The sequence below is a fragment of the Lithobates pipiens genome, unplaced genomic scaffold (assembly GCF_037356315.1).
Source record: "Lithobates pipiens isolate NorthernLeopardFrog02 unplaced genomic scaffold, aLitPip1_a1.2 Scaffold_13, whole genome shotgun sequence".
Taxonomy (NCBI): domain Eukaryota; kingdom Metazoa; phylum Chordata; class Amphibia; order Anura; family Ranidae; genus Lithobates; species Lithobates pipiens.
This window is the reverse complement of record NW_027507718.1, coordinates 35,313,629-35,335,332: the sequence shown is the minus strand read 5'-3', so window position 1 is coordinate 35,335,332 and position 21,704 is coordinate 35,313,629. Positions and strand designations below refer to the sequence as shown.

The 21,704-nt window shown below is 44.6% G+C and overlaps 1 protein-coding gene across 2 annotated transcripts in view; it reads right to left on the bottom strand.

Moving 5' to 3' along the window:
* The window catches only part of DMRT1 (doublesex and mab-3 related transcription factor 1), a 206,362-nt gene that overhangs the window by 52,765 nt on the left and 131,893 nt on the right, over positions 1–21,704 (bottom strand). For both annotated transcript variants that reach the window (XM_077475009.1, XM_077475008.1), the window contains one exon: positions 17,894–18,059. In XM_077475009.1, coding sequence (XP_077331135.1) covers positions 17,894–18,059 — 166 coding nt within the window. The remainder of the gene's footprint in view (positions 1–17,893; positions 18,060–21,704) is intronic.

Here is a 21,704-nt window from a genome sequence, read left to right as displayed (position 1 = left end):
GACCTTGAGACAGGTTTTCTCGTATTGGTAGTCACCAGGGAGTGTCCGCAATCAGGCGTACTAGGTCGGCGTAACAGGGGCGACAAGGCCAATTTGGGGCGATCGTTATTTAACGGAGTCCCCTCTGTCTCCACCCTGCGGAGCAGACGTGGTAGTAGCTTTAGCAGAGGAAAGGCGAAGATCATTCGATACTGACCCCACGGAGCCACCAGAGCGTCTTACGCATCTGCCCAAGGATCCCTTGTCCTGGATACAAATCTCGGCACCTTCTGATTGAGATGGGAAGCCTGGAAATCCACGTTTGGTGTGCCCCATTGCAGGCACAGTAGCCTGAATATCTCCGGATGCAGCGCCCATTCTCCTGGGTCCAGCATCTGGCGACTTAGGTAGACCGCCTATCAGTTTTCCACTCCCGGGATTTAAATGGCCAACAGGGCCGGTACAGGTCGACTGTACTCCCAGTACTCCCCAAAAGCATTGCGGCGACCACCTGCGGGTCATCAATAGTTTTAACGCTATTCTGAGAGTCTGCAGCTTGTCTGAAGGGAGAAACACTCTCGCTTCCATGGGGTCCAGCAGTAGGCCTAGGTACTCTAAGCGCTGAGTTGGTATGAGCACCAACTTCTTTAGGTTCAACAGCCACCCAAATTCCTGCAGGGTTTGCATGGTGATTGCAACATCCTCCTTTAATTCTGAGGCGCAAGATGCTCTCAGGGGGAGATCGTCTAGATAACCTAAGATTGCGAACCCGCGTTGTCGCAACAACGCCAAAATTGGAGCCAATACCTTCGTAAAGGCACGGGTGCTGATGCCAATCCAAAGGGGAGAGCCACAAACTGGTAGTGGGCTTCCCCAACTGCAAATCGCAGAAACCTCTAATGCCGAGGGTATGTGCAGGTACGCATCCTGGATGTCAAAGGACGCCAGAGAGTCCCCTTGATGGAGTGCAGCGACTACTGAGCGAACTGATTCCATTCTGAACCTCTGTGCTTTTACAAAGTAATTGAGGGCTTTCAGGTCCAAGATTGGACGTAGCCCTTCCTTTTAGGGGAGTACAGATTGGAGTAGAACCCCTGGAACCTTTCCGACTCCGGAACAGGCACTATCACCACCTAGCAAGTCCCTTACCGCCCCCATTAGGGCCTCCCAGTGAGTAAGGGTATGCTGGCGGGGAAGAATCTGTTTGGTGGCCAAGAGAGGAACTCTATCTTTTAGCCAGAGGAAATCAGTTCCCAGACCCATTGGTCGGATAGCCGAGAGGCCCGTCGGGCTTCAAATTCCCAAAGGCGACCCCCCACCCGAGAGACGGGCAAACCTTCATGCGGTAGCACTTTTGCTCGTAGGCTTGTGGTTTCAAGGATGCTTTTGTCCCTCAGAGGTCGTCCTGTCAGACTGGGAGCGTTTAGCCAAAGTCCCGGACGGACGAAAAAGGCCTCTTTTGAGCGGAAAATGAAGGCCCTTGCCTGCGGCATGGCTCCTTAGTCTTCCTGGCCTGTGAGAGCAAGGTACTCTTCCCACCTGTGACATTATTAATGATGTCATCCAACGAGGCTCCAAAGAGCCGCTCACCAAGGAAGGGTAGATCCGTCAGGGCTTTCTTAGATGCTTGGTCTGTAGACCAGCATTTTAGCCAAATCAGGCGCCTCAGCACCACTGCTGACACTGAAGCCCTGGATAGCAGAGGAAGCGTATCCAGGGCCGCGTCACAAACGTACTTAAGACCTTGCACTAACTGGTCTGCTCGTTCCATGCAGACGGGAGTAGCCTGCTGCTTCTCCAATTCGCGGTGCAAAAGTTTTGCCCATTCAATAAGTGTCTGTGACACAAGTGCTGTGACCAGTACTGGACGCATTGCGGACCCCACCACCGTAGACAAGGAACGGGCCACTGCCTTGGCCTTCCTGTCCGTAGGGTCCTTAAATGCAGGAGTCCCCTCTACCGGGATCGTGATTACTTTATTTAACCTAGATACTGGGGTGTCCATGACCGGAGGAGCCAACCATTTTTTAAGAAGGCTCTCCTCAAAGGGGTAACGCACCGCCATACTTTTTGGGACCGAACAGGTCAGTTGCGAACTTCTCCATTCCTTGTATATGAACTAAATATATATGAAATAAGTCAGATACGGAAACATCTTAGGTGCACAGGCTGGCTTACAGGACCCAAAAGGGGCCGCTACTTCAGCAGAGGGACTTTCTGTATCCTGACTTTTCAGGGGATCACGCAAAGCTGTGATAAGAACTCCAACTAGCGCTTTGTCTTGTGCGGACTCGGGCGGGGACTCATTCTCACTGTCCGATCGGTCCTGGTCAGTGTCACCTGAAGCAACAGAGCAGGGGCCGCCAGCCTCAGCGGGGCCTGAGTCTGCGTCAGAGCTCTCCCTGGAGGACAGGGGGGCAGGGGCCACTTTTTACCACCTTTGCGCCCGCACACCGCCTCCACCCTGGCAACAAACATTTCAAGGACCGCTGGCAAAGCGTCCAAAGGCACTGCACTGTTTGCAGACGAGCCGGTTGCAATTGCAATTGCAGGGAGTTCTGGGGAAGAAACACCAGTTTCTGAAACCATGCTGACCCACCCTGTCTGCCACCCTTGGGTACTTAGGACAGGGGCACAGTTCCACCCTCCTAGCTGCTGCAGACTAAGGGGCCCCCACCGCAGGACCCCCCACCCTGACCGAGTTCTGTGCCGTTCAGCTACAAGTGCCTGTGTCAGCTCCCAGGTGTCCTGAGTGAGAAACCGTGCTGTTCTGAGCAGCAGGGACCAGCACTGAGTATAAAAACCGCGCTGGATTACAACAAAATGGCTACCCTGTATAAAGGACATAATCACATAGAAAATGGCTGCCGAACTACAGAAAAATGGCCCCTGACCATGCTTTCCACTGAGGCACACCAAAAATGGGCGACAAACAACTGTACACAGTGAAAGGACAGTGAAAATGGCGGCAGAACAGCGCTTTGGTGATCAGCACATGCAGACCTCCAGATACAGCTCCCCATGCAAGGTGAGAGCCCCCCAGGGGACCCCTGGCTACAGGTACACACACCGCTCAGCAGCCCATCATGCAGCATCCCCCACGGGGGGAGGGAAGACAGGAACAGGTAGAGAAAAGAGGGAGGGAAGGGACCCCCAAATAGACCTCCCAGGGAATGCCCAGCTGCTCCATCCCGCGAGGCAGGGAGAGCTGTACTTACCATACGGACGAGCTGGGGACATCCCATCACAGACCCACTCTCCGATCAGTACAGGGTGGCTGCTGGCCACGGCACACTGTGATAAAGACATCAGTATTCCGGTCATATTGTGCCCCTGAGCGTTATGCTCACTGGCCGCCCCTGGAGCCTGAGGGGCATGTCGTGGCCGACCCAGCGCGTAGCCAGGGTCTGCACACGCTCAATGGCCAGGCTAGGGAGACTACAAGGATAAGGTTATCCAGCCTGTCACCCAGCTGGCTGTTGATAGTAGATCACAGGATCTAAAAATCTTGCGCAAAAGGCAAACTTCCGCAAAAAAATCCCAGGACCGATGGTCCAGCAGGGTTCCTAGGTCCATTTCCTTCACTAGGCAGAAAAAAACTGAGCTGCAGGAAGCAGGCTGAGGGGTTGTTACTGGAGGGACCGTCCCCTGGGCGGAACTGTAAAGTTCTGTTTTTTCACATGTATAACATGTTCTGCCTAGTCCTCTCCTGAAGGTGGCCTAACAACCCTATGGTCAAGAATAATGGAGCTGTGTCAGTCAGTGAACGAAAGAGAAAATATATATAATGTTTGGGGGTTCTAAGTAATTTTCTAGAAAATAAAAAAAATCTGATTTGAACTTGTAAACAACAAGTTTGTAAAATAGGCCTGGTTAATGGTGGTTAATTTAAAAAAATTGAATTTTTTTTAATAAAAAATGTTTGCATTGGAGCCTGCAAAGCATTGCAACCGTGATCAGTAGATCACAGGTACAATGTTCTGGAACCTGCAGACTATTCCCCCATCCACAGGTCCCTACCAAAGTATGGTCCGTCATTTATAGTTTCTGAGGAAGTATCAACAGACTACAAGACAGATGGCAGACATCACCTGTACTATTTGTTTCACAGATCTCTTTTAATAAATGATATGGCTATGTGGGCAAAGAAACGCATCTATGGCAAATTCAAATAATGGCAGGAGCTGATGGGGAGTACAATTCCCTGATTCTGTGGTAGTGGTGGCTGGGGAGTGGTTCATGTTATACCATAAATATGGGTCAGAAAGGTGGACTTCTCTTTTAAAATGCATTTTGAGTAGCCCAGTCTGTATCCAAACATCAACAAGACATTAAAAGAAAAGTTCAGGTTTTAAGGCAATCTACTGTCTAATTGAAATGGTTAAAAACAACTTTTTTAGACAGCCTGGTTAAAATTTGTGCCGCACACCTTGCAGTTGCACACAAAAGAATGTAACAAGAACATGTTATGTCTAATAAAATTACACTGTACTGAGTTGCAACTAGAGCTGCAGAATTCTGGCTAAAATGAGAATCATGATTTTTTTGCTTAGAAGATAGATCACGATTCTCTCACGCTTCTCGTGGCGTAACATCATTTCACATTAAAACAAAAAAAGTTGGGCTGACTTTACGGTTTCATTTTTTTTTTTATTCATTGAAGTGTATTTTTTCCCAAAAAATTGCATTTGAAAGTCTGCTGGGCAAAAATACAGTGTGACATAAAATATTGAAGCAATTGACATTTTATTCCCTAGGGTCTCTGCTAAAATATATATAATGTTTTGGGGTTCCAAGTAATTTTATAGCAAAAAATATTGATTTTAACTTAAGAAAAAAGTGTCAGAAAAAGATTTAGACTTTAAGAGGTTAAACTTCCTGCATTTACAGGTTGCTAAAATCCAGATAGTCTGCCAAGTTTTTTTCTTTGCACACAGAAGTTTATCCCTTTGATCTAAGAAGGAACAGTTATTTACAATGTTTCATTTTAAAAACTTGGCAGACCGTCCAGATGTTTTCTTTTGGCAGCTGAGTGATCAGATAAGTCTCTCCAGAATCGGCAAACTCTGCAATAGAGATCACGATTTTTTTAACGATTAATTGTGCAGCTCTAGTTGCAACTAAGAGAAATTAGTTAGTACAAGCTATTGCTACATCTACAAAAGAAAATCCAGTAACTATGGTTGTGGGCAAAACACGTGGCAGCCTCCAACAATCCAGCGTTTGGTGTCTAAGGGCCGGAGGTTCACACTACTGCGATGCGAGAACCCTGTGAATCAACTGTGGGTTGCCGCATTGCACCTGACACGCACGGCAGTTCACACTGCCATATGCAAACTGCTGGGGAGTGTCATTATATGTTAACGACACCCCCATTTCAGCTCGCATATTGCACATGAATCGGATTGCATATCTGTGAACACACATGCGATCTGATTCTGGTCCGAACTAAAAAAAGGGTCCTGTGCGTGTTCGCACCTAATGTGGTGTGATATCAGCCATACTATCTGCATGTAATGTGAACAGCAGTGCACTGCGCGTTACATGCAATGTCTGCCATCGCAATAGTGTGAACCGGGGCTAAATGGAAAATTGCCTGGCCTATTTGTGGAAGTAATGGAGATAGAGGAATCTGGTTAGCCATATGTAACTACCAATTATTAAAAGATGTCAGCACAAAGAAGTCTGAGGCATCCAGCTGTGGACTAGGCAAAGGTGGAGTGCTAAAAGGTTAAAAGATAAGTTCACCGTTACAAAAAAATAATAAAATGCACATTTTTTGCAGGTAAATAAAAATATGCATTTATTATTCTAATGTAATGGACCTGTAAAGCATTGCATCCACAATCGGGAAATAGTGGGTGTATGTAATGTCATGGTCCTATAGACTATGGATCTGTCTGCCCGTTCCTCCATTTTGCAGATTGTGACAGCTAGCTGAAGGGGGAGGGGTAGAAGATCCCGCTAGCTGTCACAATGGGGGATCGGAGGTGTTAGAAGTTACACCCTGAATATGGGTCTAGCATGTTACAAAAGGTGAACTTATCCTTTAAGAATAGGAAATTTGGAGAATCCATATGGTTAAATTGATGTTACTACCAAAAATACTTTACCTTTTAGGTCCTTGCCTATACCCGTTCCCCTTGCAGTACTTACTAATTTTCAGGCAAAGGTAGTGCGTTATATATGGGGCAATAGAGGGCATTGGTTTTTGAGGAGAATTTTATTTTATCCCAAAATATAGGGAGGACTGGAGTTACCTGATTTGTTTAAATATTATCAGGCGGCTCCTCTCACACAACTCTCCGTAGTTTACTCTTGATATGTTAAACCAGAGTGGGTTCATATGAAGAGGATGGCGACCCTTGGCTATACGTTAGACTATCTTTTGTGGAGCACTCCTAAAGATTGGTCTCCCATTCTAGCACCCACTCTCTCCCACTCGGTGGCGTTGTGGGATATACTCCACTCAAACACTGCCTTGGTTTCTTCTTTTCGCCCCCTAGCACATTTGTTTAATAATCTGGATTTACCTCCAGGGCAGGACATTGAGGCTTTCAAATGGTGGCTAGACAAGGGGCTATACAGGATTGGTCAATTCATTATGCACAGAGGTCCTTTTACGCTCCGTCATTGTAAGGGGGTCCTTGAGATGCCTCTGTCAGAGGGTTTTCATTTTTTTTTCAAAAAAATAATAATTATTTTTTACATTCCCTCCGACCGGCTAAGCCTGACCAATATCAGGTAACTCCATATGAAAAGTGTTGCACACAAGATGCAGATCAGCGTGGGGGTATTTCCCTGGTCTATGGGCTGCTACTGGGTTCTCACCCTAGACTCCCCTATATGGAGGACTGGGATACCGATTTGGGAGAAGAAAAGGACCTGGAGCTGTGGCACAGTTGTTTCCTGAGATCTTACAGAGGTGTCATGAATGTTGCCTTGATAAAGGCAAATTTGAAGGTGCTCAACCGTTGGTACTAACCTGGCTGGCCAAAATGTACCCTTCTGTTTCGCCTTTGTGTTTCTGAGGCTGTCAGATGCCGGGGACACTGTGCCATATCTGGTGGGAATGCCCTACAATCCGGGGTTACTAGAACGGAATCTTTGCATTGACTCATAGAGTAACGGGACAGTTACGGGATCAGTTCCCTAGACTCCAGATATAGCACTCCTTAATACCCCTGTGCCTGGGCTACCTAAATACTTACAATGATTGATATTATTTATCTTGTTAGGAGCTAAAATTACTCTTGTCAAATTCTGGAAACAATCTACGGTGTCCCTGGCACAGGCTAAGGAAAAGGTCACCTGGATTATGCTAAATTAGAATATTGTTAGCATCTTGCAGAACACTGTTGAACAATTTGAATGGACCTGGGAGCATATATATGCATATCTCCCTGGTACTTTAATTTAGCACTGCTCTCTGAATTTTTGGACTAATATATTTTCTGACCCTGGCATGGACCACCCTTTTCTATTTTGTTATTTTCTTCCTTCATTCTTTATCTTCTTTCACACTTTTTCTCTAAAGTATGTTTGGCTACTCATATGTTTATATTGGCACCCCATATCTTTAGCACCCTGATTTTAGGGCAGTCTTCATTGGGCGTGTCTCCCTCAGCTAGTTGTATTGGGTGATAAGGATCTGGTCTTTATTTAGGGGCTTGATACCTTTACTGTTTGGGAATTTACATTGTGGGTTTCAATATCTTATGTTTCATATACTGTTTGTTTTTTGTTATGTGTTCCGCTGATGTTGATTCTTTTGTATTGTCTATTTAAAAAATTGTCAATAAATATTTTGAAAGTAAAAAAAAAAAAAAAAAGTAGGACATTTATGGATTTATGGTGCCTTTTACCACACTGCCATCTTACTTTTGCAGGCTCCATCTCAGTATATAGGGTGGCATTTACTAAAATTAGAGCCCACAGAATCTGGTAGCTGAAGTTAAAAAGGAACTGCAGTCTGTTCACATAATTTGTAATAAAAACATGGTTGCCATTCTGAAGCTTCTCTCAAACTACTTTGCATATTATTTTATATATATTGTGATTCTGTACTTGCCAAATATGATGCAGAAATCTCCCTCCACTGAGTCTGGCTGCATCCATTTTAACTGTGGGCAGCTGAAGCTGTTGCCTGTTCACTTCCTGGATTTAGACATACACACAGAGGCACACCTCAAGCTCTGCAGCTCTCATTGGCCCTCTTACCCCCCTTCCCTTCCTGATAAACTCTCAGGAGAGTGAGAACAGCTGTACATGATGTCATACGCCTAGGCTTTTTACCAGACAAGAAACAAGAAGTGGGCTGTATAAGGTATTTACTGGCAGAAAAAAAATGTTTTATTATCCAAAGTTAAAACAACAAGGACAGAAGATTTAATAAGATGAAAAGATGAAATAAAATGACCGAAGTTCTGCTTTAAAAGCTTATTGGTTACTATACACAGATGCACCAGGTTTAGTAACCCCCCCCCCCCCCCCACAGTAACTTTAGGACACCCCAAAATTGTTTGTCTAATGCTAGCATCCTGCATTTTCCTGAAAATACTAATACCTAGTTGTTATGATGATCCTCTGACTTAAACATTTTCTGAAATACTGTCCTGGAAGAAATATGCAGCCAGTAAAGTCAAAACATCTAATCTTTACCCATGTGTTGCACCACTGACTTTACTGAAGCCACCTGGTTAGTAAGAAAGCCAGACAACTGGCCTTTTCATAAGGGAAGGTGAGCAATCACACCCTGTGTATTTCTCTAAACATGTTTCTCTTGCAAAACAAATGATGATTTAGCAGTCAGATAATTGAATGTCCACAGTTAGCTTTAGACTGAAAATAGTTATAACATACTGTATTTTAATGCCAATAAACTTATTTTAATCTTTTTGGAAGGTGCTCACGTAAAAGGTAAAAAAAAAAACATATTCCACATACAACGTATTTCATTATAGATATGCTTTTACAGCTACTTCGTTGTAGAGCAGATGAAAAACATTTTTTGGAAGGTTTTACATGTCATTTGAAAACCTAATTATACATACTGAACACCCAGGCAATTGTCTAGCCCTGTATCAAGGAAATGTAGAATTATTGGTTCATTAATTTTAAGACCAAAGAGAACAAAAAAAGTAGAACTCCGAGTATCTTCTCAAGGCAGTGCAGCTATAAAAACTGTAATATCATTGTTATTGCTGAAGTAAATCTCAGAGTGTTCATTTCTTTATGTTTCTTTATGTGAATCAGATGGAGATGGTTTATCAGTGCTGCTTGTGGAAAAAAATAATAATCTGGCAATTAATGAATATATGCTGGAAACCAGTGGCGGAACTACCGCCATAGCAACACATGCGGGCGCTATGGGGCCCGCAGTCAAGTGGGGCCCGGTGAGGATAGGCTCCGTGGCTCCGCGGGAGATAGCGGGTGAGAGCGGGCTGTCCGCGGGTGGTCCGCGGGCGGCCCGCGGGTGGTCCGCGGGCGGCCGCGGGCGGTCCGCGGGTGGTCCGCGGGCGGCCGCGGGCGGTCCGCGGGTGGTCCGCGGGCGGCCGCGGGTGGTCCGCGGCTCCGCGGGTGGTCCGCGGGCGGCCCGCGGGTGGTCAGCGGCTCCGCGGGTGGTCCGCGAGCGGCTCCGCGGGTGATAGTGGGACTGGGAGGCAGATGAGAGTGGGCATGAGTGGGCTGGCCAATCAGGGAGCTGACGGGCGGGGGAGCATAGAGATGACATCATCTCTCGCTGCCCTCTCATCCCTGTAGTGCAGTTCCCCCTCACTGTGCAGGCAGCCAGGAAGCAGAGAGATGACATTATCTCTCTGCTGCCTGACTGATAATCTGCTGCCTAACTCTGTGACACAGCAGGAAAGTGGCAGAGCAAGTGACAATCCATAATGTGTGGCAGGCGACGTGGCACGTGACAACCCGGGACGTGGCAAGTGACAATCCGTAACGTGTGGCAGGTGACATGGCAAGTGACAATCCATAATGTGTGGCAGGCGACGTGGCAAGTGACAACCCGGGACGTGGCAAGTGACAATCCGTAACGTGTGGCAGGTGACATGGCAAGTGACAACCTGGATGTGGCAAGTGACAATCCGTAACATGTGGCAGGTGATGTGGCAAGTGAAAATCCATGACATGGCAAATGACAATCCATAATGTGTGGCAGGCAACGTGGCAAGTGACAACCAGGGACGTGGCAAGTGACAATCCGTAACGTGTGGCAGGTGACATGGCAAGGGACAACCTGGATGTGGCAAGTGACAATCCGTAACATGTGGCAGGTGACGTGGCAAGTGAAAATCCGTGACATGACAAGTGACAATCCGTAATGTGTGGCAGGTGGCGTGGCAAGTGACAACCCGGGACGTGCAAGTGACAATCCATAATGTGTGGCAAGTGACAATCTAGGATGTGGTAAGTGACAATCTGTAATGTGTGGCAATCTAGGACGTGGCAAGTGACAATCCGTAATGTGTGGCAGGTGACGTGGCAAGTGACAACCTGGATGTGGCAAGTGACAATCCGTAACATGTGGCAGGTGACGTGGCAAGTGAAAATCCGTGACAAGACAAGTGACAATCCGTAATGTGTGGCAGGTGACATGGCAAGTGACAATCCGTAATGTGTGGCAGGTGACGTGGCAAGTGACAACCCGAGACGTGGCAAGTGACAATCTAGGACATGGCAAGTGACAATCCGTAATGTGTGGCAGGTAACGTGGCAAGTGACAATCCGGGACGTGGCAAGTGGACAATCCGCAACATGTGGCAGGTGACATTCTGCAAAGTGTGACAAGTGACAATCTGCATCTGGTGGCAGGCGACGTGGCAAGTGGACAATCCGCAATGTGTAGCAGGTGATGTGACAAGTGACAATCCTTAATGTGTGGCAAGTGACAATCCAGGACGTGGCAAGTGACAATCCATAATGTGTGGCAAGTGACGTGGCAAGTGACAATCCAGGACGTGGCAAGTGACAATCCATAATGTGTGGCAAGTGACGTGGCAAGTGACAATCCAGGACGTGGCAAGTGACAATCCATAATGTGTGGCAAGTGACAATCCAGGATGTGGCAAGTGACAATCCATAATGTGTGGCAGGTGACTTGGCAAGTGACAATCTGGGATGTGGCAAGTGGACAATCCGCAACATGTGGTAGGTGACATTCCGCAACGTTTGACAAGTTACAATCTGCATCTGGTGGCAGGCGATGATGGCAAGTGACACGCTCAGGGATCCCACTGATTTTGCATTATGGTGAGTTGAACTATTTCATTTTATATAACAGAACAGAAATTGGTTAAAAGGCCTGGAGGTCAGCAATGTGTTCCCTTCAGGGGCTGCATACAGTATACTGCATACTTTGTTGTTCAAAATTTATATAAGCTGTTGCCTGGGTACTGTGCCACATGGGTGTGGTAGTCTGTTGTTTAATAGCATTAGTTCATTTTTTTTTGGTGGGGGGGGGGGCCCATACAACATTTTGCTATGGGGCCCTGTGATCTCTAGTTACGCCCCTGCTGGAAACTGTCCTAAAGATAAGCTCACTGTGTTCATTACTTTATGTGAATCATACAGAGATGGTTTATCAGTGCTGCTTGGAAAAGAAATCTGTCACCTGATGGATATATGGTATAAACTTTTATGTTAAAACTAGCCCTATCATTAATGCAAGAAGTATACCTGTATATACTTAAATTCCCCACTGCATGCTCCATCAGAATGCTGTTTCATTCAATACTCTTAATTTAGGTAATTTATAGGACTTGTGGAGTTCTACTTTAAAGACCAACTCCAGCTTTGAAAAAAGAAAGAGTTGGAGTTCCCATGGAGTGGGTGACATAAGTATTGAACACATCACCATTTTTCTAGGGAAATATATTTCTAAAGGTGCTATTGACATGAAATTTTCACCACATGTTGGTAACAACCCATGCAATCCATACATACAAAGAAACCAAAGCAAATAAGTTAAAAAATTAAGTTATGTTGAATAAAATGGAATGACACAGGGAAAAAGTATTAACCACTTGCTTACTGGGCACTTAAACCCCCCTCAGTCCCAGACCAATTTTCAGCTTTCAGCGCTGATACATTTTGAATGACAATTGCGCGGGCATACAACACTGTACCCAAATGAAATTTTTATCATTTTTTTCCCACAAATAGAGCTTTCTTTTGGTGGTATTTAGTTACAGCTCGGAGTTTTATTTTTTGCTAAACAAACAAAAAAAGATGCAAAAAAAAAAAATCATGTTTTAATAGTTTGTTATAAAATTTAGCAAACGGGTCATTTTTCTCCTTCATTGAAGTGCGCTGATAAGGCGGCACTGATAGGCTGCATTGGTGGGCACTGATGGGCTGCATTGGTGGGCACTGATAGGCTGCATTGGTGGGCACTGATAGGCTGCACTGGTGGGCACTGATAGGCATAGTTAAGGCGGCACTAATAGGCACAGATAAGGTGGCACCGATGGGCACAGATAAGGCGGCACTGATGGGCAAAGATGGGCACAGATAAGATGGCACGGATGGGTGGCACGGATGGGTGGCACGGATGGGCACTGATAGGTACCACAGATAGATGGGACTGATGGGCACTGATAGGTGGCACTGATAGGTGGCTCTGATAGGTGGCACTGCTGGGCACTGATGGGCGGCACTGCTGGGCACTGATGGGCGGCACTGGGGTGCAGCACCTTTGAGGCAGATTGGGTGGCACTGTGGGTGGCACTGTGGGGTGGCACTGTGGGGTGGCACTGTGGGTGGCACTGTGGGTGGCACTGTGGGCACTATGGGCACAGACGGGGGGCACTTACTTTTACTTTTATTTATCCTTCAGGATGGCACTGCGGGAGGCAGGTGGGCACTGGCAGGTGGCATGTGGTGCCTTGCATTGCTGGCCGTGATCGGGACTGATGTCCCGATCACGGCCGCCGGTGATTGGCTTTTTTTTTTTCTCCTCGCGCTGTCAGCACGAGGAGGAATAATAGCCGATTACCGGCTCCGTTCTATCACATGATCAGCTGTCATTGGCTGACAGCTGATCACGTGATAAGGGGTCGGGATCGACCCCTTGCACGGATCGGTGATCAGGCGAGTCTCATAGACTCGCCGATCACAGAGCGCGCCGCGCGCGCCCCTCAGGGGGCGCGCAGGCCGCTCGTAACCGGGACGACGTCAATAGACGTAGTCCCGGAAATCTAGGTCCGCGCTAATGCCGTCATTCGGCAATAGCGCGGTACCCAAGTGGTTAAACATGCTAACTGAAATATATTTAGTACTTTAAACAAAATCCTTTGTTGGTAATGACAGCTTAGAGACGCCTCCTGTATGGAGAAACTAGTCACATGCATTGCTCAGGTGTGATTTTGGCCCATTCTTCCACACAAACCATCTTCACATCTTAAAGGTTCTGTGGGGCTCAGAGTTCAGAGTTCTATGGGTTCAGAGGTTCACAGGTTCAGAGTTCTATGAACTCTGATATTTTTTTTTCCATAGTTTTTATATTGAATTCAAGTCAGGTAATTGGCTGGGCCATTCTAGAAGCTTTATTTTCTTTCTTTAAAAACAGAGTTTCCTTGGCTTTGTGTTTGGGATCATTGTCTTGCTGAAATGTCCACCCTCGTTTCATCTTCATCATCCTGGTAGATGGCAGCAGATATCTACCAAGAATTTCTTGGTACATTTTTCCATTTATCCTTCAATGATATGAAGTTTGCCAGTACAATATGCTGAGAAACAGCCCCATGCCATGATGTTCGCACCTCCAAACTTCACTATTGGTATGGTGTTTTTGGGGTGATTTATTTGACCTCCAAACATGGTGTGTATTATGGCATCCAAAGAGTTCAATTTTGGTCTCACCTGATCAGACTATATTCTCCCAGTATTTCACAGGCTTGTCTACATGTTGTGCAGTAAACTTTAAACAAGCCTCAACCTGCCTTTTCTTCAGCAATTGAGTCTTGCATGGTGAGCGTGCATACAGGCCATAGCGGTTGAGTGCATTACTTATTATTATTCTTTGAAACAACTGAACCTGCTAATTTCAGGTTTTTCTAAAACTATCTTCAAGTGGTCCTTGGCTCTTGGTTAACTCTTCTGATAATTCTTTTCACTCCTCTGTCAGGAATCTTGTGAGGAACACCTGGTCGTGGCCAGTTTATGGTGAAATTATGTTCTTTCCACTTCCAGATTATGGCCCCAACAGTGCTCACCGGAACACTCAGAAGTTTAAAAAAAACTTTTGTAACCAATGCTATCATTATGTTTTGCAACAATAGGGCTGCAAAGGTCTTGAGATGCTTCTTGTGCGACACCTTGGTAATTAGACACCTTTTTATAGGCCATCAGTTGAGACTGAACCAACTGATATTAATTTCCACTGACAAGGGACAGGATTCCTTTCTAATTACTGAAGATTTCAGCTGATGTCTTGGCTTTCCATGGCTTTTTTGCACCTTCCTTTCTTTGTGTGTTCATTACTTTTTAGTTATTTGTTTTGATTTCATTGCATGTATGGATTGCATGGGCTGTTACCGACATGTGGTGAAAATTTCATGTCAATAGCACCTTTAGAATTTACATTTACCTAGAAAAATGGTGATGTGTTCAATACTTATTTTATCCGTTCTATAGACAGACTTAAAATGTGAAGTTGTTTTTTTTTTCCAGGGGCCATAGATCACTTAAAATGCATGGAATTTGCAGAAGGGGAAGATACAGTATATAACTGGGATGAAGCAGATACTATATATACACACTAGGTCATTATGCAGAAAATGTCCCCCTCTACAAATTAATAATAGTGTGGAACTGTTTGGTTGAGGAATAGAGAAGGAGCTTGGTAATTTTTGAAATAATTGACAATCTCCTCCAATCAAGCCTTTTGGACTAAAATCCTTGACATTTATTGTACAGTTATGGTGACACAAATACTTTTCTCCCCTCTAATAGCTTTGCTCTCCATTATCTTGGGCTCAATTGCACTTGCCAAGAGAGATGTTCTCTGACATTTTTTCGCTGATGCAAGAGCAGTTATTCCTCGATACTGGAAATAAACAAACATACTCTCCCTTGCAGAATGGATTTCAGAATTGGACATTATCTGGAACGAGAAACGTCTGTTGTCACAGGAAACTGATAGATCAGAACATTTCAGGAAAATGTATGCTCCTTGGTCTTTAATTCGACTCTCAACTGCATTTTGAGATTACATAGCTGAGTAATGCTTTAGCACCTTCTAAGAGCCATGGTGGAGTACTTACCTTCCCCCTTTCTTTTTTGCCTTCTTTTTATAATATCTTTTAGCTTCCCTGCAAAGTAAAGCAGTGATGTGTTAATACAGCCGGCAAAGTAAAGCCGGCCATACACGGTTCGAATCTTGGCTGGTTCAGCAGGTCGAAACAATTAAAATCGGCAGGCTTAATGTACCAAGTTGATTGATTAACTTGGGTACAACCAGCCTGCCAGATTCGCTTGTGAATAACACAAGTAGCTGCTATAGCCGCTAGAGATAATCACTGTCTCCCCTGCCAGGAGAAGACAATTGTTTGGCAAGAGGGATTCCCCTGTCAACACTGTCTGTGTTAATGGGGGAATTGTGCAAATATCTTCTATGGTTGCAAGAAAGAAATTTGCACCATCTGTGGTCTGCCTAAGTGGCAAATTAAACATTAAGAGCCGGAGGAACATTTTACAACTAAATAGGTTAACTGGCAGCATGTGAAAAGCTGTGTCTAAAAATCGTCGAACAATCCCAAGGACACACCGATCACAGATCCCTGCCAGTGTGCGCTCCAGGGGGCGAGTGGGAAGCACAATCACAGAAGGACCTCCCATCAATGTGCGACTTCACTGTAGCCCTCATTTAGCTATAGCACGATCATAAAGAGGTTAAATATATCCTCTGTACAGTATATATCATCAAAAGATTCAGAGAATTTGAAGACATTTCTGTGTGCAAAGGCGATATTGGCAATAGAAGCAATATTGGATGCCTGTGATTTATGGCTCTCAGACGGCACAGTAATAAAAACAGGCATAATTCTGTGATGGAAATCACTGCATGAGTTCAGGAATACTTCCAAAATTCTCTATCATGCAAAGTAGCCATGTCTGAACATGACCCAGAAACACTGCGGTCTTCTCTGGGCCAAAGCTCATTTAAAATGGTCTGTTGCAAAGTGGAAAACTATTCTGTGGTCAGACGAATCAAAACCACGTGATGTCATCATGTGTTAAGAAACCAGAAAGTGGTCTATTTGACTCCCATGACTGATTGTTTTTATAATCGCTTATCATCCGTGATTTTGTAGTCTGTCCTCGTTTTAACCCTTTTGTGTCCAGGTCGATACGGAATTAACGGCAGGGGGGTATCACACACAATCCAGTGGCTGCAGCCACCAGGATTGTGTGTGAAACTGACAGGCGGACAGTTGCCTGTCAGGTGAGAGCATTCGGGTGGCTCTGCTGCCACCTGATCGGGCACACCCCTGGTACCTCACCCCCCGCTATGCTTACTGGGCTTCGCTTGCCCATCGGTGGGCCTGGTATCTCTGTGGCAGGTACCGGCGGGTAGAAGGGAAGGAGAAAAGTGGACACACGTTTGCTCTCCTCCCTTATTCTTGTGACCCGGAAAGAGACGTCGCCGACGTCACTTCTGGGTCAAGCTCTTGGTGGCACAATTTGCAGAGAAAGGATGTTTTGCAATGCAATCTGCATTGCAAAACATTCAGTGGAGTACAGGGGAGACATGCAGGTTCCCCCCATCTCTCAATAAAGAGAACCTGTCACCTAAAAATCATAACATAGGGGAATGTTTATCCCCACATATACACACGCACGAATGTAAATGAATGCGTCGGGCGCCTACACGTGAAAAGGTTGATTGCGATACACGTTACATATAGCCGCGTACGCCAGAATGAGAGCAATAATTCTAACACCAGACTTCCTCTGTAACACTAAACTGATACCTATAGGGGCCTTTTGAAGCGTCGCCTATAGAAAATACAGGGTACTGAAGTTTGTTGCCATTTCCTGGGCACATGTAAATTTAAGCTTTAGCATGCTGGGTATCTATTTATTCGGTGAAACCTCGTCCTTTATATTTTGTCAAATATTTGACCTTTGCGGTTATATCATGTGACATAAAAAATTGCAACTACCACTATATTATTTTCTAGGGTGTCTGCTTTCAGAAAATATATAATATTTGTGGGTTTTGTGTAATCTGAAGGCCTAAAATTATTTTTTTATTAATGTGTACTAAAAAAACGCAAAAACGGCTCTGGCAGTGAAAGGGTTAATACAATTTTCCATGCGGTTTCACACTATGTGGCTCTCCTGGTTGTCAGTTCATGCTGGTTAACTCACTTGCCGATGAGGTGCTCATGCGGATATGGTGGTGATCCGAAGGATGTCTATTCCCTTAACAGGGGTCATTTCATTTCACGTCTTCTTCGACTCTTTTTATGATCAAAAGAGTCCATCTACTCTGGTAAGTGTTCTTATTGTACATACAGGTGGTGGGGCACTTGGAAAATTTATGGTGATCTTCTTCACTGATTCACATTTTTTTGGGACATTTTACATCACAGCTATCGTCTCTGGGACTGCTGCTTTCCTTTTGGAACTTTTTTTTTAAATTTTATGTGTACCTATATTGAATATAATTTGGGTTTATAGCTATTTGGTTGTAATCCTAATTAGGACCACATCTGGCTGCAGTAGACTTAATGAAATCAATTGAATGGACCTTTCACATTGGCACTTCTTATAATGCCTCCAAACAATTGTACTTGTTGCCCAGAGGCTTTTTTCCCTAGAATCAAAAGTAAATTTTGCTGTAAACTGAGGTACCTTATATCATTTACAATGTTTTATATAATGATCAAAAACTTACCACTTGACTTGACCTCTGGGAAGTTTGGGTTTTCCTCAAACGTGAAGAATGGTGGAACACAGGCAGGAGTGGGCACACCCTGCCCCAGGTATGAAGGATAGTAAGAATGCATTCTGTATTGTGAGCTTGTACCGTGTCCTGCCAAACGGTTGTCAGCACTTTTCACCTGCATAGATGTAAAACTTATTACAATTTATCAACTGGATTTTTAAAAGCAATATTATACCTAACAGCAATTAGACCCCAACATTCATGTCCAAACTTACAAATTGTCACCTTTGCCTGGATTTTAAAAACTTATGTGCAGAATATCATGATAATATCATGCCCCAGATGTGCTCATCAAGTCTTGCTGTCTTTGCAGTGATGTTTCACCATTTGCAAAATGCATTCCGTATTCATAATCACCTATCTGAAGCAGCGTCAGAGTATGACCAAAGAAACTTTTAGCATCTAAACACATATTTACCATGGTAAAAATGGGTAATTTTGACTCACCGGTAAATTCCATATTTTGTAGTGCAGTACAAAACACAGGACAGCAAAGACTTTGGACTATTTGCTGCTACCTTCAAATAACTGGAACCTGGCAAAAGCTTTGCTGGGTGCACCCTCATGTAACCCTCCATGGGATGCCAGCTTTGTAGTAAGTAATAAGGAAAAACAGAGGACAGATAGGCGAGACCAGTGCCCTGCATTATACTCTAAGACAGTGGTCATCAACCCTGTCCTCAAGGCCCACTAACAGGCCAGGTTTTATGTATTACCTCGAGGAGATACAGACTAGAATACTGCAATCACTGAGCAGCGAATGATATCACATGTGATGTATTTCAGTTATCTTCCAAACCTGGCCTGTTGGTGGGCCCTGAGGACAGGGTTGATGACCACTGCTCTAAGATATGGAATTTACTGGAAAGTCTTAATTGTACAGAAAATCACAGACAGCTGGACCTCCCCAAGCAATAAACTGAGGGGTGAGCAACAGCATAGCAAACAGGCTCAAAAAAGTAAGGGTCAACATATGAGAGTTTGAAGCATCTTATTACCAAAGCTCGCATAACTAGAGGCCTGAACCTCCACACAGTAAAACTTACAAACGCTATGTGTGGCAGGAAACTAACACTGCACATCACCCTGAACACACCATCTCCACTGTGAAACATGGTGGTGGCAGCATCATTTTGTGGGGATGCTTTTCTTCAGCAGGGACAGGGAAGTTGGTCAGAGTTGATGGGAACATGGATGGGGCCAAATTCAGGGTAATCTTAGAAGAAAATCTGTAGAAAGTCGGCAAAAGACTTGAGACTGGGGAGGAGGTTCACTTTTTAGCTGGATAACGACCCTAAACATATAGCCAGAACTACAATGGAATAGTTTGGATCAAAGCATACAGTATTCATGTGTTAGAATGGCCCAAAGTCCAGACCTAAATCCAACTGAGAATCTGTGACAAGACTTGAAAATTGCTATTCACAGATGCTCTCCATCCAATCTGACAGTGCTTGAGTTTTTTTTGAAAAGAAAAATAAAGGGCAAAAATGTCACTCTCTAGATGTGGAAAGCTGGTAGAGACATACCCAAATAGACTTGCAGCTGTAATTGCAGTGAAAAGTGGTTCTACAAAGTATTGTCTCAGGGGGGCTGAATACAAATACTTTTCACATATTTATTTGTAAAAAATAAATAAAAGAAATAACAAAAACCATTTATGTGCCACTTTGTGTTGGTCTATCGCCTAAAATAAAATACATTTACGTTTTTGGTTGTAACATGACAAATATGGAAAATTTCAAGGGATATGAATACTTTTTCAAGGCACTGTAACTCAGCAGAGTTTTAGAGGAAGGAATACCTTTACAGGAGTTAGCCAGGCCTCATGCAAAGCACAGCTAATTTGTGTGTACAAGAGGAAAGTCTTTCTAGACTTTCCCAGCCGTTCAGTGCCCTTAGGAGATTGTTTAGGCTGAAAAGATTCCAGTACTGCTAGGCAAAGGCTGGGAAGGTTCTGGTGATGCTAAAACCATACGGCATCAATAAGTGAACTCACAGTAGAAAGCATATTCATATCATCCTCAAAGAGGTTAGGATGCTCATGGTCATACTCCTGAGTCAATTCATTTGGTGGAGAAGCAGAAAAGCAGTTTTTTGCCCTGGAGACCGAAGGTTCTATAAGGGCAGAGAGTTTCCATAGGAACTTGGACGTAGTTGCTGTGAAATCTGCCTTAGTCAGATAGGCTGTCTGTTGTGTGCCACATAAGACCTTGCTCCTATGCAGGGAAAAGCTATCACCCCAAGCGATTCACTAGTTTTCCTCTGTACCTCGTCTGCCATTGCTAAGTGAGGAAATCCCCTGTGACATACACATGAATGGATGCATAATGAGAGGGTATTAGTGTGTCTGGGATAACCCTGGCGCTGACAGAGGTAGTGTGGATGTGTCTCTGGAACGGCAGTGAGCTGGGAGATCAACAGATGCGCTTCTTGCATTCTTGGCAGGCGGAAGTTTATTAGCCAGAAGGCAGAGTGCAACTATGTGACTACTCGAGCAGCAATTTTTTTGTTGTAATGCCCGGCAATTTAAAAAAAGGTAAGCTTTCTAATAATGTAACCTACTGCCAACATAGTAGAGTATGGATAATACAACAAAGAATAACACGGCAAATGTTAAAACAGAACTTGGTCACAATTACAGGGAAATCCGGAGTACAAACTTCAACTGTCACAGTGGACATACCCTGGAAGATGTCTGAAGGATCATAGGAATGGACCACAGCGCTAGACCTATATAGGACCCTGCAGCTGACTACACTTGTTGCACAAAGGTGAGTGCTAATCGCAGGATCCAGTTCCTGAAACAAGCATTACAGGCCGACCACACTATTGAGGGTCTGGGTACAGTTCCCAAAATATTCATTGAGGGTAGCCAATCCAGAAACTGCTAGTGAGCCATAAGGCGATCAGCAGTTAGATCTTGAACGTAGTGTCAATTTGTTAAAGTGGTTCTAAAGGCTGAAGGTTTTTTACCTTAATGCATTCGCTACATTAACTGCCTGCTGACCGTATAAGCTAGATATACTATGGCAAGGCAGCTCAGCCTAGTACGTGATCTAACACTTCCAGGTAGTGAGTGTGTGCACCGCCAGTGACCCGACAGTGCTGTGATTAAACACAGCAGATGTATATCACTGGGCTCCAACCAATGGATTACTACTAGCACCCAGCTTTGTTCATGAATTTACATAGGACAGAGCTCTGCCTATGTAAACAAGGCAGAGCCCTGTCTTGTCATCGGGGAAGCAATAGATTTCCTTTCCCCACAAAACAGGCAATACAATCTATTAATTCCCTTAGTGAAAGTAGCACACAAAGTACACATAAACAAACACAGGCTAGGTATACATTTAACTTTTTGATTTAACACCTTCCCAGGCAGAGTCATTAGTACAGTGACAGTGCATATTTTTAGCATTGATCACTGGTTCCCAAAAAAGTGTCAAAAGTGTCCGACTGTCTGCTGCAATATTGCAGTCCTGCTATAAGTCGCTGATTGTCACCATTACTAGTAAAACGAAAATGTAATAAATTAAAATTCAGTATTTATCCCATAGTTTGTAGACGCTATAACTTTTGCGCAAACCAATCAATATACGCTTACTGGGATTTTTTTTATACATATAAAAACGATGGCAAAGCGCCGCTAAAATAGCAGCATCTATAGGGTGCTTTAGGCGCGGTGTATACACCGTACCTAAAGCGCCCCTGTCCATTGAAATCAATGGGCAGCGCCACTGAATCGCCTTCAAAGTTC